The following is a 14,746-nucleotide window of genomic DNA, read 5'->3' on the forward strand; positions in this document are numbered from 1 at the left end:
TGGTTACTGTCACTATAGTAAATACAACCAAGGGGTCCTTAAGACTATAGTTATGTGAGTTTCCATTCCTTCCTCTATCCAATTTCCCTGTATCAATCCACCTCAGTTAACACTCAGCAACCAGTCACTGCAGACTATACTTGCAGTCTTCAGTCAGGTCCACAACTTCTTCCCTCTGTAGTCTCTCAGGCCTCTCTTAGGACATCTGCTGCAGTCTTCCCTCTGCCCCAGGTTTTCAGCAATCCCACTGGCACTTAGCTGCAGAACTCTTCTGAAGGCTGCCCTTGGAGTTGAACAAACCTCCTTCAGCTCTAGCCAGTGATGTGTGCTCTCATCTCCTCTCAGGCTTCAATAAGCCTCTCTGAGCCACTTCTTTAAGTCCTTCTATTTCCACTGTATGAGTCCAGCTACCAGCTGAGCAGCAGCCTCTGTCAGTAACTCCCTATATTTTGACCAGACCCTGGCCTTTTTATTATCTCTAGCCAGGACCACCCAAGGCAATCATTTCAACTTGAGTGGAATTCTGCCCCCTCGTGGGCCTGTGAACTATAATAAGTATGTACTTGGCAAGCTCTCTTTCTCACTGTATTGGGCATTATTTTATTTTATTTTTTTGGCTTCCTCCACCCCAGAATGGTCTTTTTTTCAATGACTGGGAGGGTGAGGGAAACCAATCATTGTAAATCTCTGTGTAGTACCAATATCATGGATATGACATTGTGCAAGTCTAATGAGGAAAAAAACCACATTGTTGATATAAACATACTTCAGCAAAGGCAAAAATAGCCATGTGTTGGTCTGGGGAAAAACTGTTTTAAACAAAAATGTTTTGAATGCGCCAGCAATAAATTGGCTGAGTTTGTTAAAGCTGACAGTATATGAGATTTGCTATGTGGTGCTACATGTACAATCTGCTAATCAGGTTGCAGCTTTTCTTCTCTACAACTGCTCAGTTACAGAATTTTAGTATTTAGGGTGGTGCGGAAGGTCTGGGACTCTGATGGTTAAAGATTGGGTCATGTGGAGAAAGGGATAACTGCCCTTTCCTCATGTGACCAATTACAGCCCTATCAGGGCCTTACACTCTTGCTATTTAAATAATAAAAATCAGATGCATCAAATTCATACACACATTTAACATATCATCCATCTTGGCCCTACCTATGCCACATTAGTATAGTTGTTTCTTGTATTATTTATAATCTAGTCAAATATTCCATTTCCTTCTTCCTACCAAAGGACCAGCTGGGGAATTCTTCTATCCAGACTGGATGCACATCTTGTCTGTTTCAATAAACATTGGCAAATTAAAGCGAAGCACCTTTTTCTTCAGAGGCTTCATATTAATTCCAGTGACAACGGTGTGTTCACACATCATCACTTGATTGCTTCTTCTTCACAAACAACTGAAAGGCTATCATCTCCCCTTAAATATTCACCATTGAAGTAACATAGCAGTACCTGTCGTGTCCTGACTCCGTCTTCATCTGACTTGGAAATGTAATTAATTGACTTCAGTTGAATTCGTCAAAGCATTCTTAAACTGAGCTTAATATGCAAGTTGCACTACAAGTCCCTGAAATAATTATCTCAGATATATTGCATCAGCTGTCAGCTTTCTTGCTTGCAACAATTGATAACCCCAATAGCAGATCTGAGTGGCCTCCTTGTTCTCAGCAACTGTTAACATTTACAGTAGTTAATTCAGTAGGGTTTGATAACAGTTCATTTAATTATGTAAATTTATAGCACAAGGAACAGAATGAAAGAAGAAATGCTACTGTTCCTTGTGGATCAGCCGCAGCTTCGTGGACTTATATGCATATCAAGTAGGTTTAGATTTTCATAAATCAGATATAAGTTCCTGAATTATTTGATGTATGACTCTGAAAACAGAAGAAAGACACAGGTTCACATGTCAGTGGTTTGTTTTTGTTTTTTTTACTGCATCCCCTGGGTATTTTGGGTCATAAATCTGAATTTTTCCAAACTGAAACGAGATTAGTAGCTTAATTCGTTTTCTTAAATATCACTTTTACAGAGCCACTTGAATGGCTGTGGCACTGGAACTGACAAACAAACAGCAAAAATAGTATACAGTGGTACCTCGAGTTACATACTCCGCTAACCCAGAAATAGTGCTTCAGGTTAAGAACTTTGCTTCAGGATGAGAACAGAAATCGTGCTCCGGCGGCGCAGCAGCAGCATGAGGCCCCATTAACTAAAGTGGTGCTTCAGGTTAAGAACAGTTTCAGGTTAAGTACAAACCTCCGGAACGAATTAAGTACTTAACCTGAGGTACCACTGTACTCAGGAGGGCATAAGACTCTTAATCTCAAGGTCATGGGTTCAAACCCCACCTTGGGCAAAATATTCCTGCACTGCAAAGGGTTGCACTAGATAACCCTCGAGGTACATCCAACTTTAAAATTCTGTGATTCTAGGTTTGCTGCAGGAACTGATGCGACACTTATGCTGCAATATGATCCTGTTCTTGGAAACATTTCCCAGGAAACCTCTATGCCTCTCTCATGCTCAGTTATGGCAGTCACAGCTTATGGCAGCCTTCCCTAGGTTGGTGGCCTGCAGAGATTTGGGACTACAGCTCCCATCAACCCCAGCCAGCTTGGGAAAGGCTGCACCACGGTCTCTATGGTTCCTATAATCCCCAAAGATCTATTATTCCAGCCTTTTCTCTTTCCCTGAAGAAAATGCAGCAACATGCTAACCAATAGCTTTGGGGTTCTTGCACTGAGGATAAAACCTAGCATTGATCCAAAAGGAAAGATTGCTGTAATGTATTTCTAGAGTTCTTTCACTGCCTCAGAGGGCTGTGTGTGTGTGTGTGTGTACACATACATATACACGTTCACTATTAGAAGTATTTTGTAAGACATTTACCACACATCTAGGTACTTCTTCAACACAAGCTGCATATGCATGTGCACAATCCTATAAAATGTGATTGTCCTGGGACCAGATTACATGAAAGATCACCTCCTGTCATATGTATACCTACCTAAATGTTAATAGTGGGGCTTTCCCCGACTTATTCCAAACAGCCCCTGAAATTGGTCCCAGGGGAGGGTCAGGAGAACCCCCAGAACAGTGTGTGGAGGAAGCAGGGATAGGGTTGTTTGATCTAGCAAGTTGCAATGTCTGTGCAGAAAGAACAATTGGGAGAGTTTGGTATTGAATTCTACGTGTTTTTCTATTTTATTTTAATCATGATATATTGCATTTTTGTTACTACATTTTTGTAAGCTCCCCAGGGAATAATTTCTGATGGGCAAATATACAAATTGAAAGAACAACAATAAGCAAGCAAAACAGACACTATCCAAAGCTCCATGCAATTTCAGTATACCCAAAGTGCAGTGGTGCCTCGCAAGACAAAAATAATCCGTTCCGCAAGTCTCTTCGTCTAGCGGTTTTTTCGTCTTGCGAAGCAACCCTATTAGCGGCTTAGCGGATTAGCGCTATTAGCAGTTTAGCGGTTTAGCGGCTATTAAAGGCTTAGCGGCTTAGCGGCTAAAAGGCTATTAGCAGCTTAGCGGCTTAGAAAAAGGGGGGGGAGCGAAAAAAATCGCAAGACTCGCAAGACGTTTTTGACTTGCGAAGCAAGCCCATAGGGAAATTCATCTTGCGAAGCGCATCGAAAAACGGAAAACCCTTTCGTCTAGCGGGTTTTTCGTCTTGCGAGGCATTCGTCTTGCGGGGCACCACTGTGCTTCACATTGGTCCCATTCCTAATGGTGGAGCCTTTCTTACAACAGAAAAATATTGGGTGATCTCCACCCAGGCAGAGCTCTGTGGATTTGGGCAATTGAATAGAAGTATGTTTCATTCATTTCAGTGGAAGCTTCGTCTGTGTAAGTGACTGTAACTGCAATTGACATGTAATAAAGCACAATTTTTGTCATGAAGATTGCAAAAGTATTAATATTAGTCCACTCTTGGCCAAACACAATATTAATAAATGTTATATAGTAACACTGAAAAGCTTGAATATGAATAGATTTTCTGTCTCACACATATATACCTGTCCTTTGGGTAAGATTTGCTTTTTGCTGGGACCCAGGAAAGTTCAAAATGCCATTATAGATTTGACTGTGGATCTATTTTTATTTATTTATTTATTTGTTTGTTAAAAACCAGAGCTCATGTTGTAAATAGCTTATGAAATTGTTACACTGGGTGTTCACATCTGCATGCAGATTGTTTTGTATGGTTCATTAAGCAGTTAGAAGTGGTCAAATCCCTTCTCTGCAAAAGCATTTTCTGCAGCACAAGCCTTGACTTGCACATTTCATTATGAATAGCTTGTTAAACATCATGTTCCTGGTTCCATATGCAAGCATTCCAATAAATTGCAGGGACAGTGAGCATTCTACAACCTTTGCAGCCAGCAGTTGAGAGGGCTTTGTGAAAAACTAGACAGAGAAGAATTACAGATTGCTCACAGAGAAGGTATTTAGATAGTACTGTACACAACACATCAGTACCTAAAGAGCATTTTTAGGTAGATCTTTTTCCTCACAAATGTACTTCTGGTGTTTTCTCTATTTAGTCCCCAAACATATTTCTGTGTTAAATCTTGCAGTGTGTGTGTGTGGTAAAACATGACTAATTAATTGGGGCGGCTGGCAACACATCATGTTAATGCATGAAAAGGTGATCATTGCATGTACCAATGTGGAGCTACTCAATATGGTGGCTTTGATAGGGCCAGGGAAGTCCTCTTCGGCAGAGGAGCTGCAATGCATGTGGCTCCAGTGTGTGGTCTCAAAACTCATGAGTAAACAGGTCTGGATCTGGTCAGTGTCTGGATGAGTGAGCACCTGTGAGTCACACGTACAGTGCCTTGGGTTCTATGATAGAATAAAAGTGGGATATGAATGTAAGGTAACAACAAACAATGCATTGGCATGCACAGAAAGTCCCTTTAGACATGTGCCGAATGCACAGGTGGTGGGAGCACACCTGTTAGGCACATTGGTGATGAGACTCACTCACATAGCCCTGTGACCACTACCACCCTACAGTTAAACAAACTTGGCATGTTCCATGTTTGAATGAATAGGGCTTCCCCCCAATCTTTCTGCTCAGTTACTTGCACCCCAAAACAAACTGGGATATTAAAACTAGTCACTGTATGCTTAAGCATGCGATCCAAATGTATATCAAAATCCACATTTGAAGTAGCACTTGGAGATTTCCCACAAGCTCTCTCACTTCTTTGAAGGTTACTTCAAGATGTTTGGCTCCCTAGCATGTAGAGAAATGCAGGTGTGCAGGCGAATTTTTTTGAGGTTCCATAATAATTCCTGCAACCCCAGTAACAGGCCTAGTAAGAATGCCAGTGTTGTTTATTTTAGTGATGGTATTCAAAAAGTGTTGCATTGTTACTGTGTTTTAATTTCTCCCCACTTCCAGTGTCTGATGGTAATGAGCTACCACCAGACACACCTAAAGAGCAGGAAAGCAACTTTGTTCAAAGGCGGCACTCACCTTGCAAACCATTAGCGACTATGCCTCACTGTCAAGGTGTTTTTCACCTGTCCTGCCCCACCTTGGGGTCTTCAGAAGGAGCAGCTGTTCCCTACATATGTTTTCTCTCTCATGCACACTCAAACACACTTTTGTGGGGAGTGCCCTTTGCCTTCTGTCAGGAACATGGATGTATTGGGCTTTTAGTCTTTCTATTTTTCAGTTTTAAATGTTGAGATTTTGTTGTTTCCATTTTTTCTGATTTGCTCTTTTTCCTTGAATTTTGTATTTCTCCATGGAACGGTTGTCAGTGCATGTTTTCATGCTAAAGAAGTCAGAAGTGGTCATTCAGCAGCTGGGCCCTCTCTCCTTCCTGCAGCACGATGATTGATTTTAACAAAGCAAAGCAAATGCAGTAGAGCTTTAATTGGGAGCACCTAGCGAGATACTTCTCTTTGATTTTTATTGGCAAATCATTTATGCTACAGTTCTTGCCTGCAAGGACAAACAATCAGATTAATTGCATGAAAGGTAATAAACGATTCGTAAACACTTTGCAATGGGATTAGTTTTCAGGTAATTAAGAGTAATGGCTTACCTTAGATGTATCTGGGTGACCATACCCCAGGTAGCAGCAGGGGTTTCAATAAGGTTACTTTCTGTGTGAAATTATACCACAAGGTGATAGATAACTGTAAGCGCCTGATGGCATTTGCTTAACTGGGAGAACAGGGGGCTGTATCTCCCCTGGCAGCTCTCCAAGAGCTATCCAACACTTGGAACCAGCCTCTGTTGTCTGTCTCGCTTTTCTTATAGGGTAGGGTGCAGAAATATATGCACTGCAGTCAGCTGGAGCCGTGCCAGAAGTATATTGGGCTAAAGCCACAGCAGAATTTAACTTCTGAGCTGTAATGGCTCAAGCCTTCAGCTGAATATTCAGGAGGAAAAATGAGTCTGTTCTCATCCTCTGACTCTGCCTGTCTCTTCTTCTCAAGTTCTGCCTTCGATGACAGCTACAAGGCAATAAAAGCATGTGCTCTTTAAAAAAATAAAAATAACACTTCTGCCTCTGTAGTTAATGAGCTTTTAAATAGGAAAAATAGAACCCTCAATGTGATTTATGGAAGGACGTTGCTGAAAGAATCCTCAATATTTGGGGGGTGGGGGAGAGAGGATTTGTGTTGTTCTTGTTACAGTACTTGCCCAGCTCATGGCACTTAAAAAAAAAGTCCTTTGATTTCTTTTCTCCCCACCCAGTGAGTAGGCACAAGCTCATTACCATCAGTTAAATATAATGAAGGCTATCTAACTAAACTTTTTATGTGGATTTTATTTCAGTATTTAGAAGCATCTCTCCCCTGCTCTACTCTTCATTGCTTGTCTCATTTCACTTCACTTGGAATCAATAACAGTGCTGCTACTGATGTCAAACGGTCTAGAATTTGCCACTATTTTATGGCATAATTCTGCCATTCTTAATCACTTAAGTAACCCCCATTAGCCCCAGTGTCACTACCATCATGATGGAGTGTAGTGGGTTAAGACACTTACAAGTGTATGCTGACATAATTGCCCTTTATGAGCTTCTGAAGCTATTGAACTACTGGAGTTGCTGCCTATTCACTTGGCCGCTGCTCAGAGGTCCCCATGCAATTGTGTCCTGGGGCAGACAGGGACATGTTGCATTTCTCATCTTCTTACCCCAGCCGATGGGCAGGATCTCTCATGGCCAGTCAAGGGGTCATTTGCAAAATGTCTCATCCTACAACAAGGTACTCTGAGGCATAACCATGTTTAACAGGACAATCAGCTTAATATTTTGTAGACAGCAATAACAAAGTTGAATAATTCTTCTCCATTTCTTGGCATGTTTGATTGCAATAGTAGCAGCAGGAAGCAGCAATTCTGTACAGGTTGCTTGGAAGCAATTCTGACTGTGTTTGATGCATCTTAACTTCTTTTTCAGTGTGTTAGGGTTGCTGCTTTTGTTGAAGAGAGTGCCATATAATGAGATAGGTTAGTCTTAGGTAGGTGCACTGCACCTGTTCTGAATCTGCAAAGTAGCTGGTTGTTAAACCACATCAGGAAACTTTAGCTGGCCTTCCTCCGATGTGGCTGGCTAAGAAACATTTGTAGCATTTACACCTTCTCCACATGGGCACATACCCTCTCTCAAGGTAACAAAAAGAACTGGATTATTCCCATTTCATCCAAGCTGCAATCCCAAGGGCGCCACATATAGTCTGACACCCATAGCTCTCTGCTTGCAATATTCATCTATTTATGAGTTTAAGAAACTAGTAGTTGAACTTTATGTACATTAAATCAGTAACAGTATGACATGTTCAGTCTGCCAGCCTTCTCTCAACCACAGCCATGTCTCAGTTTCATGTCTCAGTTTCTCTTTCTTGGTTCATCTCCTGAAGAAAGCCTTAACTGGGGAGGTTTACTAGTTCCTCATTTTACATGGTCTCATTTACTTAGTAGGAAAAGTGTGTCATTGTAATGGTAATGGTTGTAATAGCTAGAGTTTTGGCTCCTTCCAATCTAATGGTTCTTTGCTTACATTTATTCATTGCTAGAAAAAGTAGGGACATGCATTGAGAGAATGAATTTGATTTGTTTAACAGGGTCAGTGGTCAATGGAACTTGATTTGAGTCTATCGTCTTCCTGCTGATCGGGTTGGAACATATTTGCAACTTCTAACACACATTACTTTTCAATAAATCTACATCCAATTTTCTTTTACACTAAAAGGCTGTTATTTCTTTTTTAAAAAAAATATGTGTGTTCTATTGCTGTCTGCCTTTTATAGAAATGTTACTTCTTACTGATTTTTGAGAATGATGGGAGATGTTTTCTGAGGCAGACACCATCTAATACAGGCATCCCCAAACTTGGCCCTCCAGATATTTTGGGACTACAATTCCCATCATCTCTGACCACTGGTCCTGTTAGCTAGGGATGATGGGAGTTGTAGCCCCAAAACATGTGGAGGGTCAAGTTTGGGGGTGCCTGATCTAATACCATCAGGAATTCCAGTCCTTCTCTAGTATAGCATGGAAAGTTGATGAAAGAGAACAGAAGTAGCATTTTTTTTCCATTGCTAGAGAATTTGATGAGCAGATTTGATGGGGAGTACAAGAGAATATCTCATTGACTATTTCTGTTCACAAGCAGGTATAACACAGTCCTTTCCCTCTACTTAGGAAATCACTCAAGATCTGCTAACAGAAATTCAAATACACATCTTTTAACATATAGGTAATCTTTATCTTAACACTTTCCCCCCCTAGCCATGTGACCCCAATATAATGCAAACACGGACTCGGCATGTACTGAGGTCTCCTTTAAATCCCAAGACCTGCCCTGATGGTTCACAGATGCGACCGTGTGTCCTGAATCAAAATTGTTTTCAGTTTCACTACAATTTAACAGGTAAGAACCCTTCACTTTTGCTGGAACAGCATTTAGTGCTTTGCCTGTATCTGAAGTGGAGAGAGGTGATGGCAAAGTGGTTGAGCATTAGAGACCCTAAGGCTGGTTAGGTGACTTATGCCAAGTCCTTGCTTTTCGGCGAGGCATATAGATTGTCTACCACCTTTATTTAGATGTTAGTTTTTTGAAGCTTTGGAAAAACAAAGTACTTTGGACCCTGACACACACTTTATGGGGGGGAAAACCCAATTAAAAATATATGCATGTGTCCAGGAAACATTTAGAAGCTTGCCTGCATTTAAAAGTCGTTAGCTACAATTCTGTTATTACCTGTGTTTTCAGTTACTGTCTCCTTACAGCCCAATGCCATGCATGTTAGCTTAAAGATAAGTCCTACTGAGTTCAAAATAACATATTATGTATATTTGTATGTGCAAGTGTCTCTAAATAGCAGCTGTCAAGGGCATTGATGTGGTTCAAGACCGTGGTATGGGTGGAAATAGCAGGCTAAGTCCCCACAAAGCTTGTCGAGTTTTTGTCCTGAAGTAAGAACTGCAGACAAAATAAAATAGGAGTATTTTCGTTTAAGTTTTCTTTTTTTTGGGGGGGGGGGAGTCCTAAGTGGGTTGTAAAGGTTTATGCAGAGGCAAAATTCAAATGCCCAACTTTGACCATTAAATAAGGATGTTGCTGGTGATTCAAAAAAAAAAAAATGGGGAAAGTGTTCCATTTGGGCTTTTACAAAACATTATATTTCAGTAGCATTTACCTTAGGATCATTGCTGTGTATCACTTTGGTGCACTCTCTCCATAGAGATAGGCATGTAACAGCATAGAAGCAAATGAAACCATCACCTCTTGATAAATTCAGCAGAAGAAAAACTTGATGTCCTAGTGCAAAACCTACTCCCATGCATAGAGTGCAGAATCAAAAGCCAGTACTAGATTTTTCCATTCATTGTAACATTGGGTAATCTCTGTGCATGCAAAAGAAGGTGTATATAGACAACTTTCTTCCATTGAAATAAATGGGGAACGCCACATATGCAAGAGTTTTACATCTAATTTGGTGAGAAGTTAGCTATGAAGTTGTGTGTATGTTTAGAAAATTCTTCAAAAGGCAATAGGAAAGAATATGTCTTGATTTTCATATTCTGGTAACCAGCATGGAAAACACATCCATCCATACAAACTGAACATTTTAAAGAGCATTGAGAGGCAAAAGCACAACACCTTGGTGAATAATCTTTTTACTTACACTTTGAAGATGGAAGAGACTTCCAATTACTTATGATTTATAGTCATTTTCAACATTACCTTTGCAGAATGATACAGTGAAGATCAACAGCCTCTTTAAATTGTTTACACTGGCTTGAAGAAGACATTAATGTTTCAAAAGCACTTTATTTTTTAGAATGAAACATGGCTTGCTTTGTCAGACAAAATTCAATTGGAGGTTGTGACAAGCTTTGCTTTGAAGCAGTAACACTTCAGAAAATGGTTATAACTTTATTATCCAGGGGACAGTCTAGAACTTGATAATGCATGGACTGCTTTTAAAGCCTACATTTTATCACCGCTGGACAATTTGCAGTATACTCAGGGGGAATGTTATTTTTCAGGGGCACTTCAGATTGCCCATAGGTGACTAGGCATAATTTGATAATAATAATAACAACAACAACAACAACAACAACAACAACAACAACAACAACAACCTCTTTCCTTGACTTCTATATGCTCCTATCAAGCAAATATAGTTTCATCAAGCTTAGAAATTAAAGATTTCTCCAACAGTTGATGGCATAACTAAATGCTGACGTTTCTTATAGACTGGAGCACATGCCAGCTAAATGAAAATGCAACCTGTGGACAAGGGATTAGGAATCGCCTTCTGAGCTGTGTTCGGAGTGATGGGAAAGTCGTGGCTATGACCTACTGTGAGCAGGTGAGGTTTCATGTATACCACTAGTGCAGGTGTGCATCAGTAGGCTGTGCCATGTAGGACTTGTGCCATGTAGGACAGAATCTGGCTTTCCAGCAAAGCTTGGTTTTTAAAAAATCTCATCTGTCTCATTAAATGAGTTGAAATTTTCTTTGTAATTATTTATTCCTCTTGCTGCTGTCTGGTTACCATGCAGCTCGCTATTCTGAATCTTCTAGATATGGTTTCATTGCAGTCCATTGTAGCCTATGTAGGAATGAAGAATTTCAGAATCCAAAACCCAAGAAAGACACACTTAGGGCAAAACCTGGAAAATTTTTAGGCCTACACCCGTGTTACACAATTGGCTTTTTTTCTTGTTCTTTTCATTAGATGCAGGAGTGACTAGCAAGTGGTCTTTCAAAGTTTTTGCCACTGTTATTGTCCTTGTCTTTGAAAGCAATGTGCAAGGTAGATACACCACACACACAAGTTATACAGTACAAGGCTATAAAGCCAGGATAGGGGATGTTGCTCGACTGCAACTCTCCTCATCACTGTTCATTAACCATATTGGCTGGGATGGATGAGAACCAAAGCCCAACAACATCTGGAAGGCCACAGTTTTCCCACTCTTAGTAGCTTAGTCGATAGAGCATGGGACTCTTAATCTCATGGTTGTGGGTTTGAGCCCCATGTTGGGAACGTTTCCTGCACTGGGGGGAGGGGCTAGATGACCCTGGTGACCCCTTCCAAATCTACAATTCTATAATCCTGCTGTGACCACCTGGGAATCGGCCCCATTGGAAGTCCATGGGGCTTACTTCTTAATAGACATGTATAGGATTGCACAGCAAGAGTGTTTCTACATTGTGACCACACAGTCCAGGTGCAGTTAGTGGCATAACTGGAACACCTATGAGGGGGGTGGCGTACCCAAGCAAGCCACCTTCGTTCATTTAGATGGGTGTTGGCTTGCTAAAAGCTAGAAGCATTTTTCATTCCTTCCCAGCCACCGGTGACAAGTAACTCACTGTTTGCTTACAGCTAAATTTGGAAACCCCTGCACAAATGGTTGTTGACTGCCTTGTGGAATGCGTCGTCAGCTGCCAGTTCTCTGAGTGGTCCGCCTGGTCAGAATGTTCACATACGTGTGGCCTTGCAGGTAACCGTCCGTCAATGTTCTATCTACGTTTCTTAGAATAGAAATATTCTATAAAGCACACCATCAATAATAAATGCTCCATTTCTGATCACAAGGTTATGAAATTACATAGGCTTAGATCCAGAGACAGCCTGGAAGAAGGGGCTGAGAGGAAGGTGATTTTCTTTCACATGTGCTCTCTTAGTGACAGTCCTTTTCCTGCAGAGGGTGTGAAGTAAGGGACTGCAGACCTTATCAGTGGTGAGGTCTCTAGAGCTTACTGGAGGGTGATTCCCGGAATACAGCATGTCGGCTACAAAGTTAGATGACCTTAGCAGCAGCCTCACTCATTCAGGTGGACGTTACTCTGAGGCAGACAATGGACAGACTTCCTCATCCTCTCTCCAAAAGTCATAAGGATTTTCAGATGATGCCAATACATAAATGAAGAGCTACCATATCTTGTGCATAATACAGTGGTATCTTGGGTTACATACGCTTCAGGTTACATACGCTTCATGTTACAGACTCCGCTAACCCAGAAATAGTACCTCGGGTTAAGAACTTTGCTTCAGGATGAGAACAGAAATTGTGCTCCGGCAGCACGGTGGCAGCAGGAGGCCCCGTTAGCTAAAGTGGTGCTTCAGGTTAAGAACAGTTTCAGGTTAAGAACAGACCTCCGGAACGAATTAAGTACTTAAGCCGAGGTACCACTGTAATATAGGCAGTGGTGCATTTGATATCACGTGTCCCCTCTTTAAGCAGGGGCAATATGTAATTGAGTCTTGCTGCAGATGTGAAGCTGGGATTTTTCATTACATCTGCAAGTCTGTTGCCCAAATCAGACTTGGTGTGAGACTTTTTTTTCCTCTTCAAGAAGCACAATGGAAATAAATTGGAATAAGCACTTTTGGAAAATGAAAGATAGCCATATTCAGTTTCTGTTATCAACACCAATGCCCACAGCACCTCTGCCATATACATCATTTCACAAACTATGGTATAAAGTTTATATCATGGTGATATATTTTAGTGGCCCATGGGACTGCTCCAGTTGTTTTCAGTTTAGGCTTTATGTTGTGGAACAGTACACAAAATATGGTTTGCTGCTGTTGCTGCACTACAGGTGGGAGGTGTTTTCTGTGACTGGTGGTAAAATGTTTTGATTTCTTTCTATAGCTTTCGACCAACAGAAGTGTGTGTGTGTGTGTGTATGTGTGTGTGTGTGTGTGTGTGTGTATCCAGCCCAGTTCTATGCAGCCCATTTAAAGTAAAATATGAGATGTTGCTGTAGCTGTACATTGTTCTGTGGATACCATTAGCTCTCAGTGTGTGTTTTTTACTCATTGTAATACTGTTAGATGAATATTTATTCATATAAGCATTGATGTAAAAGGCATATCAGCAATTCACACTAGCGAAATGCATAGCTGTCAACTTTTCCCTTTTCTTGCGAGGAATCCTATTCAGAATAAGGGAATTTCCCTTTAAAAAAGGGAAAAGTTGACAGCTATGGCGCAATGTGACTTCCTCCTGTCCTCTCCTTCATAGCTCACCCCCAAAATCTGCTTCGGGGGGCTGGGAGAACCCTCAGAATAGAAGGGGGGAATCATTCATTCGGAACGCAAAACAGCTTGTGCTGATGGAACAATCTCCTTAGCGCTACATGTAGCCCAATGTTTTAACAATGCAAATGCAAAATATGCATATTTCAAATGACTATAAGGTAATTAACTCAAAATTAAAACATTGTTGAAAAGGTCCACAGGAATTCCACAGGAATACTGAGGCAGCTGGTCAGTTGTTCCATTTGAGGAGAACTCAGCAAGACCCTCAAACTACTGCTGCCTTTAAAACATGAAAAACTTTTTGACTTCAGCTGTGGAAGATAATAGATGTAGACTTTCTAGGTGTAAATGCAGGTTGTTCTGGATTGGCATTTTTTAACCACAGACAAGCATTATAGTTCCATGTGGGATTCCGAGGAGATTAATTTCTATGCATAGTTAGGAGTTTACATGCAGAACTTCAGCAATCATATTATATTGTTCTGCAACAGATTGTTGGACTAGGGCCTGGGAGACCAAGATTCAAACCCCCACTCAGCCATGAAGCTCACTGGCTGACTTTGGGCCAGTCACTGCCTCTCAGCATCACCTACCTCACAGGGTTGTTGTGGTGTTGTAGGAGAAGGAAGAGGACTATGCACACCACCTTGATCTCCTTGGAGATAAGATGGGATATAAATGCAATAAACAAACTATAAACAATTCTCAATGGCCTGATGGTCTTTTCGTTCCTGTATGTGGCAATTTCTTGAGGCATACAATAATATACACCATACTACTGGTAGCAAGAAGCCTAATTTGCTTCTTGGGCACAGGAAGAAAAATACTTGCCCATATCAATATTACTAGTTTCTATGTTTGAATATATGAAAACATCCTCCAGATTCTTAATGCATCTGAATCTAAATCTTGCAGGTCGATAATGCCCTGATATAATGTCCCAAATGTGCCCATGTTTTGGTATAGTTTGTTTATTTAATATAAAAGCAGGAAGTGCAGCTACACTGGGCACTTAAACCAGTTCAAATATTAGGGCTCCCCACCTCCACATATTGTGATTCTTTTAATGTTTTTTATTTGCAATTTCTCCCTCCAACACAAAATTACAATTTTCAAAGGTCAATGTTTAGGACATAGTAGTTTAGAGTCTTTACAATTGCTCCACATTTCTAGTGCTGGTG

At 40.9% G+C, this 14,746-nt stretch overlaps 1 protein-coding gene across 4 annotated transcripts in view; it reads left to right on the forward strand.

The window, feature by feature from the left end:
• Positions 1-14,746, forward strand: part of THSD7B (thrombospondin type 1 domain containing 7B) — a 367,181-nt gene that overhangs the window by 333,740 nt on the left and 18,695 nt on the right. For all 4 annotated transcript variants that reach the window (XM_053405725.1, XM_053405703.1, XM_053405718.1 and 1 more), the window contains 3 exons: positions 8,788-8,929; positions 10,762-10,877; positions 11,901-12,018. In XM_053405725.1, coding sequence (XP_053261700.1) covers positions 8,788-8,929; positions 10,762-10,877; positions 11,901-12,018 — 376 coding nt within the window. The remainder of the gene's footprint in view (positions 1-8,787; positions 8,930-10,761; positions 10,878-11,900; positions 12,019-14,746) is intronic.

This window comes from Podarcis raffonei, chromosome 1, assembly GCF_027172205.1.
Source record: "Podarcis raffonei isolate rPodRaf1 chromosome 1, rPodRaf1.pri, whole genome shotgun sequence".
In the NCBI taxonomy this organism is placed as follows: Eukaryota; Metazoa; Chordata; class Lepidosauria; order Squamata; family Lacertidae; genus Podarcis; species Podarcis raffonei.